The sequence below is a fragment of the Narcine bancroftii genome, chromosome 13 (assembly GCF_036971445.1).
Source record: "Narcine bancroftii isolate sNarBan1 chromosome 13, sNarBan1.hap1, whole genome shotgun sequence".
In the NCBI taxonomy this organism is placed as follows: Eukaryota; Metazoa; Chordata; class Chondrichthyes; order Torpediniformes; family Narcinidae; genus Narcine; species Narcine bancroftii.
Window position 1 is genome coordinate 58,312,338 of NC_091481.1, and position 23,870 is coordinate 58,336,207.

The 23,870-nt window shown below is 46.0% G+C and overlaps 1 protein-coding gene across 4 annotated transcripts in view; it reads left to right on the forward strand.

Moving 5' to 3' along the window:
• Window positions 1–23,870, forward strand: part of scaf1 (SR-related CTD-associated factor 1) — a 39,774-nt gene that overhangs the window by 11,286 nt on the left and 4,618 nt on the right. For all 4 annotated transcript variants that reach the window (XM_069909464.1, XM_069909466.1, XM_069909465.1 and 1 more), the window contains 7 exons: window positions 1,900–1,975; window positions 4,805–4,932; window positions 5,286–5,422; window positions 7,804–7,937; window positions 10,965–15,029; window positions 21,416–21,489; window positions 22,985–23,248. In XM_069909464.1, the coding sequence (XP_069765565.1) occupies window positions 1,900–1,975; window positions 4,805–4,932; window positions 5,286–5,422; window positions 7,804–7,937; window positions 10,965–15,029; window positions 21,416–21,489; window positions 22,985–23,248 (4,878 nt within the window). The remainder of the gene's footprint in view (window positions 1–1,899; window positions 1,976–4,804; window positions 4,933–5,285; window positions 5,423–7,803; window positions 7,938–10,964; window positions 15,030–21,415; window positions 21,490–22,984; window positions 23,249–23,870) is intronic.

The window sequence follows — 23,870 nt, forward strand, 5'->3', positions numbered from 1 at the left end:
GATACCATGACAGTTGACCTGAATACGATCTGTACTGTATTTTCGGATCATGGGTAACTGAAACTGGAAAGTGAATTGGCGGGGTGGGGGGGGGGTAACCACTGTATTTAAAATTTAAATCTCTAAATCTAACATTTTTTTGCATTAATATTATGATCACCACCCCATTACCAATACAATCCTTCAGTTAATGTCACCCATGTAACTTACCTTGTCATTATCACATTAGCCTGCGTCACCCTAGAGCAGCCATTCTCAACCTTTTTCACCTATGGCCCCCAGGACTCTGATCAAAGTTTATGTCCCTTCCTCCGACACCCTTCCCTGTGAAGCAGTCAAGTTTTGGTTTCGACTATACTTCTCTCCTACTGACTACATTAAAAAAAAACATAGAGAATATTTATGTTACGTGATGGGAAAAGAACCCAAGTCTATTGGCCTCCCTTTGAGAACGGTTGCCTTAAAGCACTTAACAATGAGGTGCTCTTTGAAACCAAGCATACAAACGACTCATGATCAGGCAAGCTATTCTCGTCTTATATATCGTTTATACCATGCTTGCACAGTAGGATGAGAGGGCATTTCTCCAGGACTATGGAGCACATTTACATAGATATGCTAGAAAGGCAGTTAACACATTATGAAAGTCCACGGTACCCTATGCACATCTGTACTTGGAGTTCAGGTCCCTGATGACTTGGGTGGTGGGGGTGGTGGAAAAGCTGTTTCCCACTCTGGATGCAAGGACGCAAGTGCTTCAGTACCTCCTACCAGATGGCAGAATGGAGAACAGTTTACATGCGGGATGTGTGGAGTCTTTCAAAGTATTTCTTACTTTCCACCTGCATCGAGTGTAGTAGAGACGTCCTCCGTGCTAGGAAGAGGTTCCCCAGTGGACTTTTCTGCTGATTGCACGATCCTCTGCAGGGTCTTGTGGACTGATGTGGTACAGCTTCCAACCAGGCCGTGATATAGTGGATGTTAAATGGGGAATGAATATTGACCAGATCACTGGGTGGAAATAGTCTCACAGTTTTTTATTGAAGGGATATTTCAGGCCTCAATTTAACAGCCAATTTGACTGAGCATTTTCTTGAGCACCTGATTTTCGTTGTGACATCTGGTGAAATCTTGTCTTCAAGCCATTTGAGGTGGGACTGGAATCTAATTTTTGGATCACCGGAGCTTCCACTTGAACTATGACAGACACTGGAGTACATTAATGTGTTCACATTCATGGTAAAAGCAAGCACTGTTAGGCGGAGTGGGTTGTAGGTAAGATCATGAGACATAGAAGCAGAAATAGGCCATTTAGCCCATCAGTTGTACTTCACCATTTAATCATGAGCTGATTCATTTTCCCACTCAGCACCACTGCCCGGCCTTCTCTCCAGAACCTTTGATGCCCTGGCTAATCAAGAACCTATCATTCTCTGCAATGATCTGGCCTCCACAACTGCCTGTGGCAACAAATTCCACAAATTTACCACACTCTGGCTAAAAAATTTCTCCGCATCTCTGTTCTAAGCGGTCGCCCTTCAATTCTGAATTTGTGCCCTCTTGTCCTAGACTCTCTCACCATGGGAAGCCGACTTTCTCTATCTACTCTGTCCATGCCTTACAACATTCAAAATGTTTCAATGAGATCCCCCTCATTCCCAATGAGTCCAGACCAAGAGCTGTCAAATGCTCCTCGTATAATCATCCTCTTGTTCCCGGAATCATCCTGATGAACCTCTGAACCCTCTCCAACATCAGCACATCCTTTCTTAAATAAGGAGCCCAAAACTGTTCACAATACGCTGACTGACAGAATGGCATCGTTGTGTTATTGATGAATGTAAATAAACTGACACTTTCACTTCAACCTATTCTAATCAACACTTACTTACGTTGCAGAACTCCCTGCAGCGCTTAAGAGTGATGAACATGGCCACTCGCGAACCAAATGACTACGGGAAAATGTGCCAGCGAGGTATGTGTGAATGTCATTTTAAAAATAGTTCAAATGAGTGCAAATGTTGAGAATCTTCAACTTTAAAATTAGGGTCCAGATGTAACCCCAGCTCTCAAATTAGATGGATGCAGAGGAATTGCAAAAAGTGCGTTGAAAAGAGAGATTGTTTGGGGAAGGGGAAGGTCGGCTTAAAAATATTCACAAACATTGTGATACAAAAGAGCCATCTTTCAGAGTGACTTCCCATCGATAACAAAGTCCCATTTTTAATGCCTCAGTGCGCAAAATCAGAATTTTCTTTCGGTCACAGAATACGGTGCAGCTTTAGTCTGCGGAAGTTTAATGTTTCAATGTATTTGTATCTACCATGGCTCTAAAATAACTCACAGTGTAGATCTGCGGTACCACTGTTGTGTGTCGCTGTTGTCTGGGCTGATACTCACTTGGGTGACAGCGACTGTCATTCAACTTCTCACCATCTCAATGATTTGCATGGCATATAGAATATTCAGACCCGATCACAATCACCTCCCCGTCACAAAGTTCTCTTCATTCCTTCCTGCTCCCAGTATTTTGTCTTCTGTTCCTTTAAAAAAAAACATATAGCACAATATCAAGTCATTTCAGCTCACGAGCCCGTGCCGCCCAATTTGCACCCCATTAACCCACACCCCTGGTGCACTTTGAACAGTGGGAGGAAACCTGAGCCCACGGAGAAAACCCACGCAGACACAGGGAGAACGTACAAACTCCTTACAGACAGCAAGGGGTTCGAACCCTGGTTCGGTCCCAATCACTGGCGTTGTAAAGGTGTTGTGCTAACCGCCAAACTTGCCGCCTTTCAGTTTCCTTCAGAGCATCAATGCTCTTTGCCTCAGCTATCGGTTATGATGGCAAAAACCATTTTCTTCTCATTTTGTGGCTGGAGAAAGCTCATTATCATTGATAAAATGAAATTGAGATTTCCTATCAATGACGTTAATACATCTCTCCTTGATTTCGACTAATGGGCAGATTAGTGACTTGTAAAATCAAATTCTGGGGGTGGGGGGGGGTCCACTAAGGACAAATATTGGAAAAGGTGGCAAAATAAAAACCCATATTTTGATACTGTTTTCATGAAGGAAAGTCAAGATTATTGTCACCTGATTGCACAAGTACAATCTGGCGAAACAGCGTTCTCCGGTCATTGATGCAAAACACAAACAGACATTACACACGTACGAACAAACAATTGCATTCACATGCAGGACAAGTATTCATATATACAAATAAATAAACATTGTTTCATGACTATGAGAGTCTCGGAGGGTCAGTGTGAGCAGTTCCTTTGGTCATTCAGCATCCTCGCTGCCCATGGGAAGAAGCTGTTCCTCAGCCTGGTGGGGCTGGCTCTGATAAACATTCCCCGGCAGGAGTAGCTGAAAGATGCTGTATGTGGGGCGGAAGGGGTCCTCAAATATTTTGTGTTCCCTCTTCAGACAACTAAATAGATTAGAGAAGCAGTACTCTCTGAAGGACAAATCGCAGGTCTTCACAATGTTTTGAAGTGGTTAGGAATAAATTTGGCACAGCGGCTAGCGCAACACTTAGAGCACCCGCAAACGGGAGCGTGGTTCAAATCCCACGCTGTCTGTAAGGAGTTTGTTCGTGCTCCGGTTTCCTCCCACAATTCAAAATATGCCAGGAGTTGTAGATTAATTGGGTGGCATGGACTCGTGGGCCGATGGGGCCTGTTACCATTGCTGCAGGTCTACAAAAAATATTCTGTTGGACAGAAATGCAAAATGTAAAATTGCCAAAAGAAAATAGATGTGTTTTTATTATAGCAAATCTGGAAAAGTGGTCAATGCAGATACATTAGCAACCTTAAAAGTCAATTGTATAAATCAGCCATTTTCAGCGGTAGCCCTCCAGCACGTTTAAGTAAAAGCCTTGCTTTTTTTTATTCCTTGCGTAACATAAATGTTACCGTAGTTGGTAGGAGAGAAAAGTGGAAGAAGCCAAAGCTTGATGGCTTCACAGGGAAGGTGGCCCATAAACCTTGTGCAGAGTCCTAGGGGAGCGTAGCTAAAAAATCAGTTGAGAATAGTTGGTATAAATGGTCAAAGGTGAAAATTTATCAAACTGTTGTGGTGCGGGGGAGAAAACAGAGGAATAAGAGAAACTGGCGGCTCTCCTCTGGAACTGGTTGGTACAGTCCAAGTGTGTCTGTGTGTGTGTGCATGCAACGACTTTATTTTTGTATTATTTATCATTTTAAATATATTTAACACATACCAAATCCAAAACATCAAGAAAACCCCTCCTTCCACCCCCTCCCCTCTATATGTCCTATTAAACATAGAAAGAACGAAGAAAAAGGAACTCAAAAAAGATCCCATTGTTAGTGTCTATAGTAAAACATATGGAGACACTATAATACCATGGTGTTAAAATCTTTACAGAGGTCTACTGGCTAGCCAGTTAGCGATCATGACCTTATATTGGCACCAGTGGGGTACCTATTTAAGACTGCCAGGTTTTTAGGAAGGTGTTTATCCCTTCCTGAGATTGTATGTGACCTTATCAAGTGAGATGCAACTGTTTATCTCTGAAGACCACCACTCCATGAGTCGATGGGAGTCAGACTATGCACTTCCTGGCCACTTCCTGCTATGTACTTCCTGGCCACACACAAGGCAATGTCTATGAATTTAATTTGAAAATTAGTTAGTGATTTACCAACCACAGTAAAGTTCCCCAGAAGACAAAGCTCTGGGTCTACTGGGAAGGTGACTCCCACGATCTTGGTTGGGGTGTGCATGCGCGGACTTTGATTCCTTTTCTCCCCCCGCCATCTTTCAGATTCCAGGAAGAAGAAACAGATTAGAAGACGGAAGGCATGCTTACCCGTGGAATCCAATGTTGCCACCAGAAACTCGCCAGAGGCTGCGGTGCTGAGTCCTCATGGTCCAGCAGGAAGTGCGAACCCGGTAAGACACCTGAACACACCCGTGGAAGATTAGCCAGAGTTGATTGAACCCTTTTCCGCAAAACGTCCCAAGAACACAAGGACTGTCCATCAGGTTTCCCAACTACTATCCTGGCAATCGAATAATGCAGTAGTGGTGAAGTTGTTCACTTCTCACAGCAGTGAATCTACAGCTGACCCAGACCTGCATGTTAGGTACCTGAACTATCAGCTTCTTTGAAGCTGCTCTTTGCTCAAATTGCTGAAGCCCCTCCTGCCTTTTGCCAATAACAATTTTCCTCTTGGCTTTTGAACAAATCAACGCTGACTGCTTCTGCTGATCAACTTTGTTCTTTGTATTTTCTCCCTTTAAAGGAGAAGGAAGTGGTGTCCGTTTTACTGTCCCATCTCACCAGTGCGCTGCAACACATCGGATCCAAGTACGGAACCACCCTACAGGCACGGCTGAATCCAGATCCGGAAACCGTTGCGGATCTGGGCCCCTCTTATTTGTAAGAATTAATTTTATTTTCTTCAGATTTATTTGGTAGAGTAGATATGACATATTTTCCTGCGGGCCAGACAGAGTTTTGACTCAAAATTAGATCTCTTTGTCTGCCTGTCCTTTCCAATATTCAGAAAGAATATTGTAAAGTAAAATTGCATTTTTGTAGCCGCTTTCCCATATATGTTTGGTCCCAAGCTCTCTTCAATCAGTGAAATGCCTCATAAATGGATGTGCCATTGGAGTTTAGGAATCATCATTGCCGGTTCACGCACAGTAAGCTTCCACAAACAGCAGAATGGGATTTTTTTTTTGGGTTAGGTTGTTTAATATAGGGTATTTTGAGTGGAGGCTTTATTCTAAAAAATATTTTTTAGCGGGTGCAACTTTCCCTCAGTACTTTGCTGTATTTTAGAGTTCACATCCATGGAACGTGACTTAAACCTGATGCAGCAGAACATAGCACAGTATGGGACTTCAGCCCACAATGTTGTGCCGACCCATGTATACCTACCAAAATAAAACTAAACCCTTTCTACCTCATAACCCTCTATTTTTCTTTCATCTACGTGCCTTCCTAAGATTTTCTTAATTGCCCCTATTGTTCCACCCCAGGCAATGCATTCAAGGCACCCAGAACTCTCTGCGTTTTTTTTTTAAAACTTACCCCTGATGTCTCCCCTAAACTTGCATTTATCTGCACCCCTCGTAACTTTGTATGCCTTTATCAAATCTCCCCTTATTCTTCTACGCTTCAGGCAATAAAGCCATAACCTGTTTAACCTTTCCCTGCAACTTCCCGGCAACATCCTAGTAAATCTTCCCTGCTCAATCTTATTGATACCTTTCCTGTAGTTAGCTGACCAAAACTGCACACAATACTCCAAATTTGGCCTACCTCACCATGAACGACTGAACCTTCCTGACTCACCTCCCAGTTGGGATCTTGTCAAAGTCCAGGTAGACAGCATCCAGAGTCTTTCCCTCATCAACTTTCCCAGTAACCTCCTCAAAACACTCTAAAAGATTGGTTAAACACTACCTGCCATGCATAAAGCCATGTGGGCTGTCCCTAATTAGTCCCTGACTATCCAAATACTTGTATATCCTATCTCTTAGAACATCTTCCAATAATTTACCTATGACTGACATCAGGCTCACTGGCCTATCATTTCCAGGGTTACTTTTGGGACCTTTTTTTAAAACAAGAGCTATCCTCCAATCCTCAGACACTTCACCTGTGGCTATTTTAAATATTTATGCCAGGGCCGCTGCAATTTCTACAGTGGCCTCCCTCAAGATATGAGAGAATACATTGTCAGGCCCTGGGGATTGATCCACCCTTATTTGTTTTAAGTCAGCGAGCACCTCCTCCTCCTCTTTAATCTGTATTGGATCCATGATCTCACTGCTTGTTTCCCTCACTTCCTTAGACTCTGAGAAAATACTGATGCAAAAAACCCATTTAAGATCTCCCCATCTCTTCTGGCTCCATACATAGCTGACCACAATGATCTTCAAGCGAACCCATTTTGTTCCTTATTTTCCTTTTGCTATTGAATACCCATAGAAACTTTTAGGATTTTCCTTCACTTTATATGCCAAAGCGACCTCATGTCTTCTTTTACCCCCTGATTTCCTTCTTAAGTTTTTTTCTTGCATTTTTAATAAGGAAGTTGGAAGTGAGATGTCTCATGGGCTGATTTGAATATTTAACTGTCCTTTCTCTAACACGAAGATGGACTATTTTATAGAGATACAGTGAAACCCCTGTTATTCGGCACCTATGGAGATTGGTAGATGCTGGATAATTGAATTTTCCAGTTGCTTGAGACTGCGTGTTGTGTGGATCGGCGAACTAACAGTGAGGTGTGCCAATTTTAAACCTTTTTGTTTACCTATTTCCGCAAATTTTGGCTGCCCTTCTGGATAACAGAACTGTATTTAGATAAGCCTGTGCAAAGGATGACAGAAAGGTTAAAGTGGAAGTCCAAAACAAGGAGGCATTCCTTAAAATGGTTAGCGCCATGCTATTACAGCGACAGAGACTCGGGTTCAACCTGCTGACTAAGGAGTAATGGCGACATAGAGAAAAGTTAGAGTAGATCAGACATGATTGCCTGGAGAACAGGGTTTGTAGGACTGAGTGGTCATCTACTCCTGTAGCCTTGACCTCAGGCCTTATTCAGTGCCGGGTGAGAACTCATTCGGTCATCATGAGAAACTGATTTCCATAATTTCTCAGCAGGTAAAGCGATGCAGCTGCTTGCCTGTGGGTGAATTTGATTGGCAAGGTTAGCAAAACTTGCTTTCCAGCAGTTGAGAGCAGCTCCAGTAGGAATTCAGTACGCTGTGTTTCTCTGATGTCTGCGTTGGTGTGTTGTCCAGTGGCAGGTTGGAGCCAGAAAACACAGAAGAGACAACGGACTTGCAAGAAGACGGCACATCCTGCCTAGGCATCCGCTTTGTATGTCACCCCGGGTTTACTATGAAGAAAGATCAGACCTGGAGATACAAATCAGGTTGGGAAGTGTTTGCTCTAGTCCTTCTATCACTGACATAATCTCCCTCCTCCCTTTCCCTCCCTCCCTCCCTTTCCCTCCATCCCTCCCTTTCCCTCCATCCTTCCCTCTCTCCCATCTCCCTCTCTCTCCCTCCCTCCTTTTCCCTCTCTCTCTCCCTCCTTTTCCCTCTTTCCCTCCCTCTCCCTACTACTTTTTCCCACCTTCGTCCCCCTTCCTCCACAGTGCATTACACAATGGGGTACATCAAAGTTTGAATGACCAGTGAGGTACTTGATACACAGTAATAATGTGGGAGAAGCTTTGTTCTTCATCTTTGCACCATCTCTTACCTCTCTCTCTCTCTCTTCAAATCAGATTAATCTGCTAAATTTTATATTTATGTGATTAAGGTAGCCGCAAGCAGACTTGCACCTCAACTGACTTCACATGCCTGACAGATTTATAATTGTCACTGTTTGTAAGAAGTAGCTCTCTAGTTTCTGTTCCACACCGGTTCCAGAAAGCTTACTTTAATACTTTTTTTTTGGGAGACTATGAAAAATAATTCTTATTTGTCAGATTACTTTTTCCCTTTCAATAAACTCATCATTAGAAAGTGAACTAAGTGATTTCAGAAAAAAAAAATTTCAGCTCAATTCCTGATCTATACAATTAGCAGCTTTCAACGTAGCAGTGTAACCAGGAATTTGGCAATCCATGGAGTTCGAACTGCCTAGTTCCTGCATTGGAAGAGACTAGATTCATGCTTTGCTCTATTAGCTCTTCAAGACTAAATAACGTCGCTGAAAGGGGCATCCAGAACTAGGGGAAGTTGTTTTTGGGTAAGGTGAACACTTAAGGTTGAAATTCCCTTGATATTAGTGAATCTTTGGAGAAATCTGCGGAGAACGCAGGCTTAATTTTGATGAATGTGGGCTCAATTTTGACATTTAAGAAATTTGGATAGATACATGGATGGGAGGGTCAACAGGACTGGTCAGAATAATAGTTTGGCACAGGTTAGATGGGGGGGGGGGGAAAGTGTCTGTTACTGTGATTTAATTTTCTATGGATCTAAAATGATAGAATTTAGAGCAATAGAGAAATCAACCTAATGGAAATTGAAATCAAAGATCATCTTGTGACCGACAGCTCGTATTTTCTATCGTTTTCTGCGGTCATATGTGAAGAGCTAAGGCACTGGACCTATGGTTTTGTTAACAGGCATGGATTGGTCTCTTCAGGGATGCATAGAAAGGATAGAATCATAAAATTAGGGTAGGGGTAGGCTATTCAGCCCTTCAAACCTGTGCCTCCACCACCATTCAATACAATCATGGCTGATTGGGCAACTTCAGTACCCCATTCCTGCTTTCTCTCCACACCACCTGTTCCCTTTCACCAACAGGGCCATAGCCATTTGAATATATCTTTTACTGGAAGAGTGTCCCACAAGTTCACAATTGTTGAGATGAGGTTTCTTCTCACCTCAATCCTGGATAGTACGCCTATCAGGGGTGGAACGGAAAGATAAATCTACAGCCTCATTTCTGAATGTTATTACCACAACCGTTGGGCAACACAGTTAGCAAAGTGGTGAGTGCGACGCTGTTATAGCGCCAGCAACAGGGTTCGAATCCAGCGCTGTCTTGTGAGGAGTTAGTACATTCTCCCCGTGTCTGTGTGGGCTTCCTCCAGGTGCTCCAGTCTCCTCCCACCATTAAACTCGTACCCCAGAAATAAAAGCTCTTTCTTTTGAAAATACTTTATTTTAACGAAGTTCTACGGGAAAAAAGGTAAAAGGATATGGATGTACACAAAACTAATAAGGCATTTCGTATAACAAAAACCAACATGAATTGTAAATCATATCCATAATTCATATTCTTAACATATATATGACTTTTTGGAGAAAAAAAATCTAATAGTACAAAAAAGAAAAAAAAATAAAGGAGAAGAAAGTCAAAACCCTTGATCTAACCAGATGCCATATCTGATTAGTATTACAGGAAAAATTAAGGTTAAAAAAAAGATATATTAATAAAAAAACATGGAAGAGATACAAGTCATCCAATTTAATTACATTGGAGTAAAATTATAAAGTGAGTCATAAATGATTTCCATAATTTCTGGAAACTTGTATCTAGATTATTAATTGAATAGCGAACCTTTTCCATAAACAAACAGGACGTGATGTCATGCAACCACCGATCGTGAGGAGGCGGGATAGCATCCTTCCATTTAAGTAAGATCACATACCTCGCCAAAAGAGAGACAAAAGAAGAATTATCTCCCTCCTGTTATACCGAAGAGGGGCCACCAAAGGATTCAGAATTAAATCTATATTGAAAATTTTGGTGAACGTATAGAAAACCCCTCTCCAGTATCTCTCTATACTAGGACAAGTCCAGAACATATGAATTAATGACACTTCTCCATTCTTTCACCTGTCACACCAGGGAATAAAAGCGAGACAAATCAGCCATAGACAAATGTGCTCTATGTTCTGCTTTGAATTGTAATAAACAATGGTGGGCACATAATGAAGAGCTTTTAACCAACTTAAGAATTGTGTCCCAGTCCACATCTGATATAGTCAAAGCATTTTTTTAAAAATTCTAACTAGCAAAATCTGATTGAATCCACAATTTCTCATAAACTTTACATAATTGATGCCAGGCCAGCTGTTGATTTTAAATCTTCTCACTTTTCTTAACCAAAGATGTTGAGAGATAGAAGCCAATCCAGAAAATATGAGAGATACTTAGCAGGTGGAGAGAGAAGCAGTAAAGGCGGCATGGTTGCCGTTGTGGGGTGACGGGGGTGGGGGGGGGGGGGGGGGCGCTGCTTCAGTGCCAGCAACCAGAGTTTGAATCCAGTGTGTTTTCTTCAGGTCCTCCAATTTCCTCCCACTGTTTTAAAAAAAAACATACTGGGGATTGTAGGTTAATTGGGGCTCATGGGCCAAAAGGGCCTGTTACCGTGTTGTATGTCTAAATTTTATTTGATAAATTAAAGTGTCTTTTTTTTTGTTTCTCCTTGCAGGGTATGCTGGCTTTCTATCTCCGATGCAGAGGACACCATCTCACAGCACTATAGGGGAAGCGTTACCTTACAGGGATTGCTTATGCAATGGTGGACTGTCGAACAGGAGAAACAGTGGAAGCCATTCCAAGGGCCCCCATGGCATTAAAAAGACAAATGATGGGTTGGGTTTGTTGGATTCGTATGTCTTGTCACCAGCCTCCTTGGACTGTTTGAGGCAAGGCCTGCTGAGGAACATGGGCTGCCCAGAGCAAACAGAGACTTTGGGGGATTCAAGAATGAGAAAGCCCTGTGTGAGGACAGAGAAGAGTAGCCAGCCAATGACTACAGCACCGGGTTTCTCGCCCGACGTAGACTTGCCAATGAAGAGAAGACTGGACCCGTCGGGGGTAGAGCTCAGTTGCTGCCCGTCACCGAGAACCAACAGGCTCGGTGCGCCGGTGAATCCGAGTGCAGATCAAAAGCCAATGGCCGACTCCCCCTTAAAAAGGCTGGTGGGTGAAGATGAGGGCTTGCGTCCCTCCGAAGGAGGCAGCTGGGGTCTGGTGCTTGGCAACGGGAGTGGTATCTCAAATGGTCAGCAGCGACCACTAAATGGAGGCGGATGCTCCAACTCAGGGAATCAACCTGGCTCGTCGAGCATGTCCCAGACATGCCCAGAAAAGGCGGAGTCCAGCTCAGTCCCCTGCCACCAGAATGTCACCAGTCGGTTTAGTTGTTCAGACAGTCGATTCAGGCCTGAAGCCTATGATCCTTTCAATCCGACCGACGAAGAAAATATCAACGGAGAGTTTATCGGTGGCGACTTTTCTCCCAAGGAAAGGGCGGGCTTGGATGAGGAGGAGGAGGAGGCCGAGGATGAAGAGGAGGAGAAGTACGACCCCTTTGATCCCACCGGTTCCATTGCGAGTTCAAACAATTTGAGCCCGATGGGAGATGACTCAGAGGGCGAGCTGAAAATTGTTAGCGATGCCGGACTAACGGAGGAGGAGGAGGAAGAGGAGGAGGAATGCATGAGCCCTGAGTATGAGATTGAGCCGTCTCCAGAATCTACAACGGGCGTGTCATCGGATGTGGAATTACAGACCGACTGTGGGCACGTGGTCAAGTCAAATCTCGAACCCGACCTCTACAGCTCTCCTGAGTACAGAGACTTGGAACCTGAATCACAGATCAGTTTTACGCGGCGGTTGAGCTCCACAATTGAAACTGAATTCAATGCAGATCCTAAGCTCCAGCGCGAGGCTCAGCTCACCTCCCTCTCTCAACCAGACACTGACTATATTAACTCAGATAACGATTCTCAGTCCCAGAATGAACTGATCATTGACGAAACAGCCAGTGCAGTGCTTGAAGGGGATGAACCATTGTCCCCACCCGCTGGGCTTGAGTTTGGCTTCATGCGCAGCCCTGATCCAAAGATGCAAGTGGAGGCTGAGACGATGAAGGGTACAGAGAAACGGACCCGGTCCCTGGAAGAAGGTGACGCATGGAAAAGCGGACAAAGGAAGGAGCCAAACCTCCGATCTAAGGCTAGTCCGGCAAAGACACCCAAGCAAGGAGCAGCTTCCGACTTACAGAATGCACCCAGGTACACAAAGGACCCTGGAAGGGCTGCGCCAGAGATGGTAGGAACCCGGGAATCCCAGAACCGGCCAGCCGAAAAGAAGGGCTCGGGTAGCCGCGCGGCGCCCAGCTCGTCGTCGAAGCCACGCTCGAGGGCTGAGGCACCGCGAAAGGAGAAACCCAGCAGCAAGGTGCACTTGAAGGCTGAGCACAAAAGCAAGTCCTTGTCCTCCACCAGGTACCGCCACAAGTCCCACCGCACCGTTGAGAGGAAGGACAACCTCGTTTTCACGGTGAACGTCTCCAAGTGGCCGGAGGACTCGCGCAAATATGAAGACTCGGAAATAGAAGAAGGTGAGATTGTTCAGCAGGATGATGAGAACTTCAGCCCTGCGAGGACCTTTCGCTCCCGGGGAAGAATCTTCGAGCGACTGAGAGGGGTCGAAGGAGATGATTTTATATCTCTCCACGCCGACTCTGATGAAGGGGCGCTGCAGATTGACCTGGGTGAAAACTCAGTCGAGGGTGGACGAAAGAAATTGGATCGGAGGAGAAAGGTGTCGGGGCAGCAGCGGGAGAAGCTACCAAAGCACTCAAGGTCGCCAGCAGAGTCCAAAGGGCAGTCTGGCTCCCATTCAGAGTCCAGCTCCCGCAGCCGGAAAAAACGCAAAAGGGAACACAAGAAGACCCGGTCGAAGGACCGGAAACGATCCAGGTCTCAGTCACGTGAGCGTAAAAGGTCCGCGTCCCGCACCAGACTGCGACTCCATCGCAAGAAGTCCCGGTCAAGATCCAGGTCCTGGGAGCGGAGGCGATCGAGCTCACGCTCGCGCCACAAGGTATCCCGCTCCCGCACCCGCTCCAGGGAGCACCGGAGGTCCCGGTCCTGGTCGCCTTCTGTCGGCACCGGTGCATCCACCTTGGGGTCCCTGCGGGCATCAGCCGAGAGGTGGAAGGGTCGGCTGCCCCAGTCGAGGGAAGGCGGGTCGTTCCGCCGCTCCCGCTCGAGCAGCAAGTCGAGGAAGGAGAGGCGCAAGAAGGAGAAGCACCGGGAGCAGGAGTCTGCGAAGCGCCGGAGACATTCGAGGTCGAGATCCAAAGAGAGGACCCAGAGGGAGAAGAGACAACCCAGCCCTTCCCCGAGAAGGTCAAAAGAAAAGAATGAGAAAGAGAAAGACAGGAGTAGAGAAAGAAACCCCGTGAGTGAAAAGAAGCAGGAAAAGAATGTCAAGGCTCGTCGGGACAGCCGAATAGTTGTACCTCCTTCAATTCAGGAACTGAACGATGATGACATACTCATTAAAGCTCGCTCTATTACCAGAACTATAACTGTGAATCCAGGGGAGGCCATGGAAGACCAAGAAGATTCCATGGAGGTGGCAGCCCTCTCCCCAAATCGGGAGGCTGCATATGACTCGGACGAGCTGGGCTTTGAGAACAGCTTCTCTGACACTGATCCAGCTGACCACTTGCAGGAGGGCAGGACGCCAGGGAAAGGGACAGACAGCAAGAACGACAGGAGGAACATCCATGAAAAAGGCCGCCGGGCCGGGGAGCCCAGCGTCAAGCCAGGCAAAGTCAAGGAGCGGAAGAGGGCCCACCCGGAGGAGAAGCCTGCCAAGGAGAAGCGGAGAAAGAAGCTGAGTGACGGGCAGAAGGGGGTGGCCCCGGCAGACAGCCTGAAGGTGGAGAAGAAGGCAAAGGAGCATTCCACTGGGGGCCAGCCGGGCAAGAAAATCAAGGGACCTGCCAAAGAGAGCAAGCACCAGGTGCCGCGGAAAGTGAAGCTCCAGTCAAAGGTGGCCGTCCTAATCCGAGATGGAGTGAGCTGCGCTGCCTCAATGAAGGAGGAGCGCGGGAAAGGCGGAGGCTTGATTGGCGTGAAGTTCAGCCGCGACCGGGAGAGCAGGTCACCGTTCATGAAGACAGAGGACAACAAGATCCCCGAGCAAAAGGCCAGCCGTCACCGAGACGATGGCCCAGACAACAAGGGTGCCCCCTTGAGGCCAGTGAAGGGGAAGGTGCCTACAGCAGCGAAACCGCGGTCGACTGCGAAGAAGGCCAAGGCAGCCAGCGGGAAGGCCAAGAGCTCTGGGAAGAAGAGGAAGGAGGCCAAGCCCAAAGCCGCCCTGAAGAAGGCGGCGTCTGACAGTGGAAGCAGCAGCAAGGACTCCAGCCCCTTTCGCATCAAGGAGGAGCTACTGTGGTCTTCGTCGGAAAAGTCCGACGACAAAGCCAACCTGCCGAGCCCAGCGAAGGATACGGTGGAGCAGGGCCTGTCTCCCCTCTCTCAGATCTCTGAAAGCACCTCCCAGCCCCTGGAGCCGGCCTTTGTGCCAAAGGAGCCCCCCCAGCACCAACCCCCTCCCCCTCTCCCTCCACAGCAAGCGAAGGATTACCACGAGCACACCGACACCTCGAAGGTTAATGGAGACAAACCGAGGACACTGAGCAAACCATTGTCGTGGGACCTCCAGACTGGAGGAGGAATGTTAGCACGTAAGCAGCCCTGACATCACAGTTGGGTATAATTATTCACATAAATAGACTATTCACCCCATCGAATCTGCTGTTCCGTGAGCTGATCCATTGCCCACTACCTGATGTTCACCCCATAACCTTTGATGCCCTGGCTAATCAAGGCCCTATCAATCTCTGTCTTAAATACACCCAATGACCCGGCTTCCACAGCTGCTTGCAGAAACAAATTCCCACCCACTGGCTGCAGAAATTCCTATATTGGAACGGAATCAAGTACGAGAAGAGAATTTTAAGAACATAGGGATCATAGTACTGATCCTTCAGCCCACCATGTTGAGTTGACCTATATAGACCTACTCAACAATCTACCTCACTCCCATAATCCTCTTGCATCTACATGCCTAACAGTCTTTTAAATTTCCCCATTGTTCCAGCCTCCACCACCAACCCAGGAAATGGATTCTCAGCACCCACTATTCTCTGTCTATATAAAAAAAATGCCTTTGACATATCCCCTAATCTTCCCTCCTCTCACCTTGCAAAGATGTCCTCGGTATTTGCTACCGTCACTCCCGTGAAGATCAGGATGTTACCCTCCCCAAAAGGCTGGGAAGATGTTTAACAGACAAAGTCAGCTTTGACTGAACGCCACGCAGTTACCCCCTTTTTGGGTGTTCCAAACCAGTCACGGTCCCTGCTTACAATGTGCATTGATTTGGCAGAAAGAATGAGGGTTGTTTCCCCAATACCATCCCATGGGGCTGTCACAACGCCCCCTGCCCCTCAGCTTGGACTAGATCCAAAGACCCTGCTGATGAGATGGCCAATCACACACAGGTCCATGTGTAGCTATTATATGGGTTTGAGGCAACATTTAATATTTTTGCTTTTTCTATGAGAAAAAGATACTTGACAGCTTGCATACGTCATCCATTAATACAACTAGAATCAATTTTTCTTTCTCGATGCTTGAGTGAAGCTTGGCGGCACGGTCAATGTAGTGGTTAGCAAGACGCTGTGACAGCATCAGCGACCCGAATTTGAGTCCAGTGAGGAGTTTGTCTGTATGGATTTTCCCCAGGGGCTCCAGTTTCCGCCCACCCTTCAAATCGTACAGGGGCTGTAGGACAATTGTGTGTAGTTGGGAGGCACGGGCTAATGGGCTGGAAGGGCCTGTTACTCTGTTGTGTCCCTAAATGTGTTAAAAATATTAATCAACAGCAATAAAATATATTGAAAGGTAGGTGGGAACATGGCCAACCTGTCATAAATGTGGGTACCACCATCTGTCGGTAACAGAATGGTATCTGTTGAAAATGCTGGCTACCTCCAGTGTAGAAGCAGAACTTTGTCCTCTCGGAGTTGGTGGGACCTTGATTACTGTGTTCCATGGTTGGGTAACTAAGCCGGACCAAGAGTAGTTCACATGGTAAATTCTTAATGTCACTTGCTACTTACTGCTCTGTGTTATATTTGGATATGGGTTGACTAACACATCGTTTAATACACAATCTTTATCCGGACATCTAAAATCTGGAAAGCTCCAAAAACCGGCATTTTTTTTTTCCTGGTGCTGGTACAGCGGAGGGAGAGAGAGAAAGAGACGGCAGCGTGACGAGGTTGGGTGTGGGGGGTGGGATGGAGAAACAGCAGAGCGACTCGGGTGGGCGGGGGGGGGTGGAGAGACGGCAGCGCAACTCAAGTGGGCGAGGGGGAGAGAGACGCCTGCGTGACTGGAGGGGGGTGGATACGGCAGCACAATTCAGGTGGGCTTAGATGTGGGGCAGCTAGCTTTTGTTCTGAAATCCAGAAAAAAATCCAAAATTTGGAACACACTATCCCCCAAGGGTTCCGGATAAAGGATTGTGTACCTGCACTGACTTTTAAAATGGGGTGCCTGTCCTGACGTAAGATCAGAACTTCTGATTAGTATTGAATTATTTACTGTCACGTGTGCAGAGATACAGTGAAAAGCTTTGTTTTGTGCGATATCCAGGCGAGTACAACAGGCAGTGGAATAATAAATAAATCGATAGAAAATGCAGGGTGTTGCGTTACAATAAGTGGTGCAGGGTGACAAAGACAGAGTGAAACTCCAGAACCGTAGACGCTGGGATCTTGAGCAAACAATGAGAAGCTGGGGGGTCTGCAGGATGTGCAGCATCTGTGGAGAGAAATGGACCAGTCAGCATTTTGGCTGGAGACTCTTCGTCAAGTCCGAAATGGGAATGGCAGATAGCATGTAGCATATATATGCGTGTAATAATCAGTACCATGTAAAAATGAAACCCTCCTCCCCCCCCCCCCCCCCCTAGTTTTTGATCACGTCTGCCTGCCCAACTGAGCTCCCAACACCCTGAACATGGACTTCCCGGCCAATCCTGGCCACCTACTCATCGGAACATCCGATGCCTCGTACGACCACAGGTACTTACTGTGGTCAAAAGTAGTGTGCGTGTAATAGTCGACCCCATAAATTTTACCCTAAAAGTTGGTCCACAAAACTCAACTAATGCAGAAGTATATATGGTATATAAAAAGGAGGGCATGATCTTTTTTTCAAGTGAAAGCTCCATCTAAGAGTCTGCTAACAGCAGGAAAGAAACTCTCCATATTACTCTGATAGAGTGGGCAGGTTAATCATCCAGAACTGCAGACTTATTGGTACATGAATGAGAAGGGTATGAAAGGATATGGACTGGGTGCAGGTCAGTAGAACTGGGTGCAGGTCGGTAGGATTGGGTGCAGGTTGGTGGGACTGGGTGCAGGACGGTGGGACTGGGTGCAGGACGGTGGGACTGGGTGCAGGTCGGTGGGACTGGGTGCAGGTCGGTGGGACTGGGTGCAGGTCGGTGGGACTGGGTGCAGGTCGGTGGGACTGGGTGCAGGTCGGTGGGACTGGGTGCAGGACGGTGGGACTGGGTGCAGGTCGGTGGGACTGGGTGCAGGTCGGTGGGACTGGGTGCAGGTCGGTGGGACTGGGTGCAGGTCAGTGGGACTGGGTGCAGGACGGTGGGACTGGGTGCAGGTCGGTGGGACTGGGCAGAATAATAGTTCGGCGCAGACTAGAAAAGAAAGGGCCTGTTTTCTGTGCTGTAATGTTCTATGCTTCTCTGATTGGTATGAGGGATGAATGGCCTCCTATGTTGTATGAATTCTACCATCAGATTCATTTTACTTTGAGTGCGAGAGATCGGTGTCAGTAAGCAGTCTATTTTTGATGCTTGAAGAGATTTGTAAGAGCGTGCACATTCTCAGAATGCATCGTAGTAAGGGAACATCCAGTACCAATATCCACCCAACATGTGTTCGTGTCTCTTCCCCCAGGAAATACAGCTGCATATATTCTATTGGTTATTCTATGGAATAGTTGAATGATTGAGCACAGACCCATTGAGAGGCATAGCCAATAATAGGCATTCTGACTAGCCCCAGCCTTTAGCTTTCCTCCCAGGCCAGTCATTGGTTTTCCTTCATGTTTATCCAAATCCTGGATAGGGCAAGCTGTTTTCCACTAAATGAGGAAGGCTGAAGGGTGGTCTTGGTAGAAGTCGATTCCATCCCATGCCACCCAATTAACCAACAAACCCCATACGTTTTATGGAGGATGGGAGGAATCCGGAGCACCCAGAGGAAAGCCTATGCAGACTCCTTACTGCATCGAATAAAACCCGGATTTGCTGGCGCCTTAACAGCATTGCACTAACCGAGCCGCCCATGGGGGGGGATACCTTATAGGGGTATAAATGAGGGAGCAAAGATGAGATGGATTGTCTCAGTCCTCTTTTCAAGATAGAGTTTAAAACTAGAGGGTAGAGATTTAAGATAAGGGGAGATATTTGAAGGGCACCCGAGAGGGTTTTTGTTCACCTGAAGGATGTGGAATGAGCTTCCAGAGGAAGTGGTAAAGTTGGGTATAATTAGAACACTTAGAAGACTTTTGGGCAGGCAGATAGATATAAAGGTTTAGAGGGAACTGGGTCAATTGTGACTAGCTCAGGAAGACACCTTAGTAAGAATGGGCACTGTGCTGTTTCAGTCATAACTGTGACTAAATCACTTTTAAGCAAGAGATGTTTTGTCTAGGTTTCTATCTGTACCATGACTCCTCATCAGGAACATGAATGTTTATCAGGTAGAAGTTGGTGCTTTAATCCCACAATAACGATGTAGAAACAGGCATCTGCTAACAGCATTGTCCACAATATCAATTTTAGATATGTTCATGAGGTGGCGGTAGATTAGTAAAAGCACAGAATTGCTGGAAGAACTCAGTAGGTCTCACAGCATGTCCATATCACCGACATATCAGGCCCTGTGGACGCTGCGAGAATCTGCTGAGTTCCTCCAGCATTTGTGCATTCTTACTTCAATCACAGTGTCTGCAAACCTTCGCGTTCCTCTCTTAATAATTACTGGATTGGCAGTTACCGTTTAGAACTGTTGAATTCCATTACAGTATCTGAGGAATTTAGATTCTGTGAATTAAACAAATGTGGATTTTGTATCGAAAGAGAAACCCTTAAATTTTTTTATGTATATGTACCGCATACTAACAGGCCCACAAGCCCAGATACACCCAATCGACCTACGACCCAGCAAATTTTTGAAGGGTGCGAGGAAACCCATGCGGAAGGGGGTGGGGGGGGGGGCTCCTTGCACACAGTGCTGGATTTAAACCAGGGTCACTGGTGCTGTAACAGCGTTGTACTAACCGCCACGCCAACCCCGTGCTGCCCTTGCCTTGGTTCTAGTGTTCAATTCTTCATGGGAACATAGGAAGTAGGAACAGGAGTAGGCCAAAAATGGCCCATCGAGCCTGCTCCGCCATTCAATAAGATCATGGCTGATCTAATTTATGACCTAACTCCACCTACCTGCCTTCTCCCCATATCCCCTAATTCCTCTATCATGTAAAAATTTATCAAACCGAATTTTAAATATGTTTAATGAGGCAGCCTCAACCACTTCCCTGGTTAGAGAATTCCAAACATTCACTACTCTCTGGGAAAAACTATTTTTCCTCATCTCTGTCCTAAATCTACTCCCCCGAATCTTGAGACTGTGTCCTCTGGTTTTAGTTTCCCTGGCCAGCTCAAAAAACCTTCCTACATCTATCCTATCCATACCCTTCATAATCCTATATGTTTCTATAAGATCTCCTCTCATTCTTCTGAACTCGAACGAATACAATTCTAGACGATTTAATCTTTCATCATGTCAACCAATCAGGGTATCAACTATCGTTGCCTCATTTTCTAACACCATTCCCACCAAAGCTCCACTATTCATCAAGGTCTTGACTGATCTTTCACCTCAGCCAGTGTTTGCCCCTATTCATTTCCCCAACAATACCGAAATCAATTGACCTCCATTTTAAATGCTCCCATTTACACCTCACTCCAGGGGCAATTAGCCAAGTGTCAAAGGCACCACACAAACATAGAGCACATAATAATCAGATTTATATATAAAGAAATATAATAAATATATATTTAAATACAGTGACCCACCCCCCCCCCCCCCCACCCCTCTTGTATCTGGCACCTGTGGGGATTGGTAGATACTGGATAAGTGTATTTTCCGGTTACTCTTACAGCACCTAAATAATACACCAGAATTAAGAATAAACAGTTTGAAAGACAAAAATACTCCACTGTACTTACACAGAACAAACTTCACCTATGTGAATATATAAACCTTAAAGCATTTTACTTCATTTTCAGTCACAATCTTTGAAAACATTTAACTATCGCTGCATCTGCAGGTTCCTCCCCCTCCACGGAGCCGCCCAACAGACGAACAATAACATTATCGATAACTGCACCCCCGCCCCCCCCCCCTCAAGTTTTCAAAGAGAGTTGCCCCAACGGCGAGAGCCATCAACCAGCTCTTCATCCTGGGCGACGCCATTGCTGTTTCACACAACTTTATTCAAACAGCTGCTACAAGCAAAGCCTGGCTAAGGCCTTCCGCTGGCTGAATATTGGCTCCCATCTTCACCAAAGGTTCATTACTTCAGGGAACATTTACTTATACAATTATAAATATTACCTTTTACATATTTTAAAAAATTTATTTTCCTTGATTTCTTTCTGCCGGTTGCTTGAATTCTGGATTCCAGGGGTTTTACTGTATATCAATACTCGACAATCAGCAATTCAATAAAATTCCAATGATAATCAAGAATCTGGCCTGGATTTGACCACACCTCTTAGAAATATTGTCTAGTTCGACGGTGGTCGGTATCAGCACTGATAAACAGAGCCTCTTCACAGTCCATAACTCAGCTGTGCCTCAGCCTTTGTGCATCAGTAAGGCCACTGGTATGGATTGCTGTGATGGCTGCCATTTCCTCTGCCCCAATGTAATTCTGGCCTTTTCCTTTGTGTTTGAATTTGAAGTTACTGCGCTGCTGTTCAAGATGGAGGAAGCCAACCGCGCAAAGGCCCAGGACTCCTTTCAGGCAATCACTCAGGTACTGTAACCAGTCGTGGCCTTCCATTCCTTTTGGCGCTCCATCCGTTCGGCCTTGAACTTTGGACCGCCCTGTTGTGAACTTTCTGTGTTGCTAGTCGCTTTGGGTTCCCCAGAAGTAAATAACCAGAGTGATGCTCCAGGAAAATTTGGAGGTAACGCCACATTGCCTGCGATACTGCTTTAATTTTGGGAGGCGTGTTAAGCAGAGGTCCTTATATAAATGTCAAAGAACTATTAATAAATGAAGGGAGGAGAGTCCTCTCCCCACACAACTTTGACGCCTCAGACAATCTCGCCCAAACAACTAATCTGGGTGGGCATTATTGTGTTCTGCTCTGTGAGAGCTTGCCTTCCTCAACTACTTTGATAAAATTGTGGCAATATCTTAGTGACTGCAAAGCACCTTGGGGGAAACGTGAAAGAACCTTTCCAATGGGCTTTGCCATGCCTCGCCCCACAATCTAAATTCCAGGGAATGTGCCCACTTTGTGTAATTACTTCTTGTAGTTCAACCTGTTACTAATCTGTCAAAGCCACGTCACACTCCCTCCAAGCCCAATATGTGCTCCAAAGAGCTGAATGGAACTAGTCACAGTGCCCCTGGAGAATCAGCTTCCTCCACTATCTCAGAAGTTTTTGTGGCCAATCAGTAGTTCTGCCTCTATTAATTGGGAAACACCACCATTAACTGACTAAAAGCATCACTCAAATAACACTGGACAACAAATTTTTACAAAAGGCTTGCTTCCTGAAAGAAAAATGGGGGATTATGACAGATAACTTTAAGCTGAACACAAAGGTAATTTCAGATTTGCTGCATCACGTAGGAAGTTGGAGAAACATTAACTTTTATTGAATTGAGCACATTTAATCGCACATTGCGTTAGTTCAACTGACCTAAAAAAATGTTTTGCCCCTGATTTTCGCTTGTACTTAGCATCTGATGCCTCTCGTGTCAGTGTCCAACAATAGCTGGCCGGCACTGATGGATTCCAGTTGCCCTGATAACTCTTTTCCATGGTCGCAACGTCCTGGCAATACTTTTGTTTGTCACTGACGGTGCCGGGATCAGCCAGGAAGACTTCCGAGTGTGAATGCAGAAAATTGAATTTTTAATGACATGCCGCACTTGGTGGTTTGGTAGGCTTGAAATAGTCAAAATATGACAGGAAATCACAAAAATATATCTAAAAGCGGTACGTGATAGGAGAATTTTAATGTGATTTTTGTGATCAGCTGCCCAAAATCTATAAAATACACCCAAAAGTGTTCTGAAAGCAAAATCTTTGTTGTCCAGTGTAAAATATTAAAAAAAGTATGAACCTGCCTAAACTAGATATTGCAGTTAAACTGGCAAACTTGCTGCATTGTAGGAATAAGTACAGTAGAGGGAAGAACTCGTTAGTTTCTTACAATAACCCAGCACAAGTACAGTGGGCCAAACGGCCTCCTCCATTTCTATGCAATGGACAAGTAATCTTCTTGCTCCACAGATTCTCAGCCAGGCCAAGCCCCCTGCATCACAAGTGCCGACCAGCCTCCCCGGCCATCTCCCTGCCAGCCAGCCCGCACCTAAATTTCTTCGCCAGGGCGCCTTGTCGATGCTGGGCACCTCGGCGGGACCACCCACTTTACTGGGATCTGCCAGTCAGCCCCCAGCCACCAGCTCCGTGAAGCTCTTCGGCATGTTGGACAGCACAGAGACAGCCAAAACAGAGGGAACTACCAGCTCCGATGCCAACATGGACAGCGACCGGGTAAGGATCTTGAGTGGGCTCCAAATCATTCTAGTCTCAACAAGAGTAACTTATGTGGCTGTTAAAGCAGAATAAAATGTCCCAAGTCATTTCCCAGCACCGCTACCCAGCAAGAAATCCAATGAGGTTATAAGATATGTTTTAAAGAGAGAGAGGTTCTGGCAGAGGGCTTCAGAGCATAAGCCTTTGTCCAAATGAGAGTCTCGGAGGGTTATTGTGAGGAGTTCCTTTGTTTGTTCAGCATTCTCACTACCCGTGGGAAGAAGCTGTTCCTCAGCCTGGTGGTGCTGGCTTTGATACTCCTGTATCTCTTCCCCAACGGGAGCAGCTGCAAGATGCTGTGCGCGGAGGTCCACAATGATTTTGCACACCCTCTTCAGACAATGGTCCCAGTAGATCACATGGATTGGTGGAGGCGGGGGGGGGGTTGTTGGGGTAGCTCAATGGAGGAGTAAGAGAACAATTTAAAGTTTTAAATTTGAAGTAGAGTTCAAGCACCTTGCTTTGGAAGTAGTTTTGGGGATGGGTACTCATTGGACTTTCAGAACTGAGTTATAGGGAAAGGTTAAACAGTTAGGACTTTATTCCCTGGGGCGTGGGAGAATGGGGGGGAGATTTGATA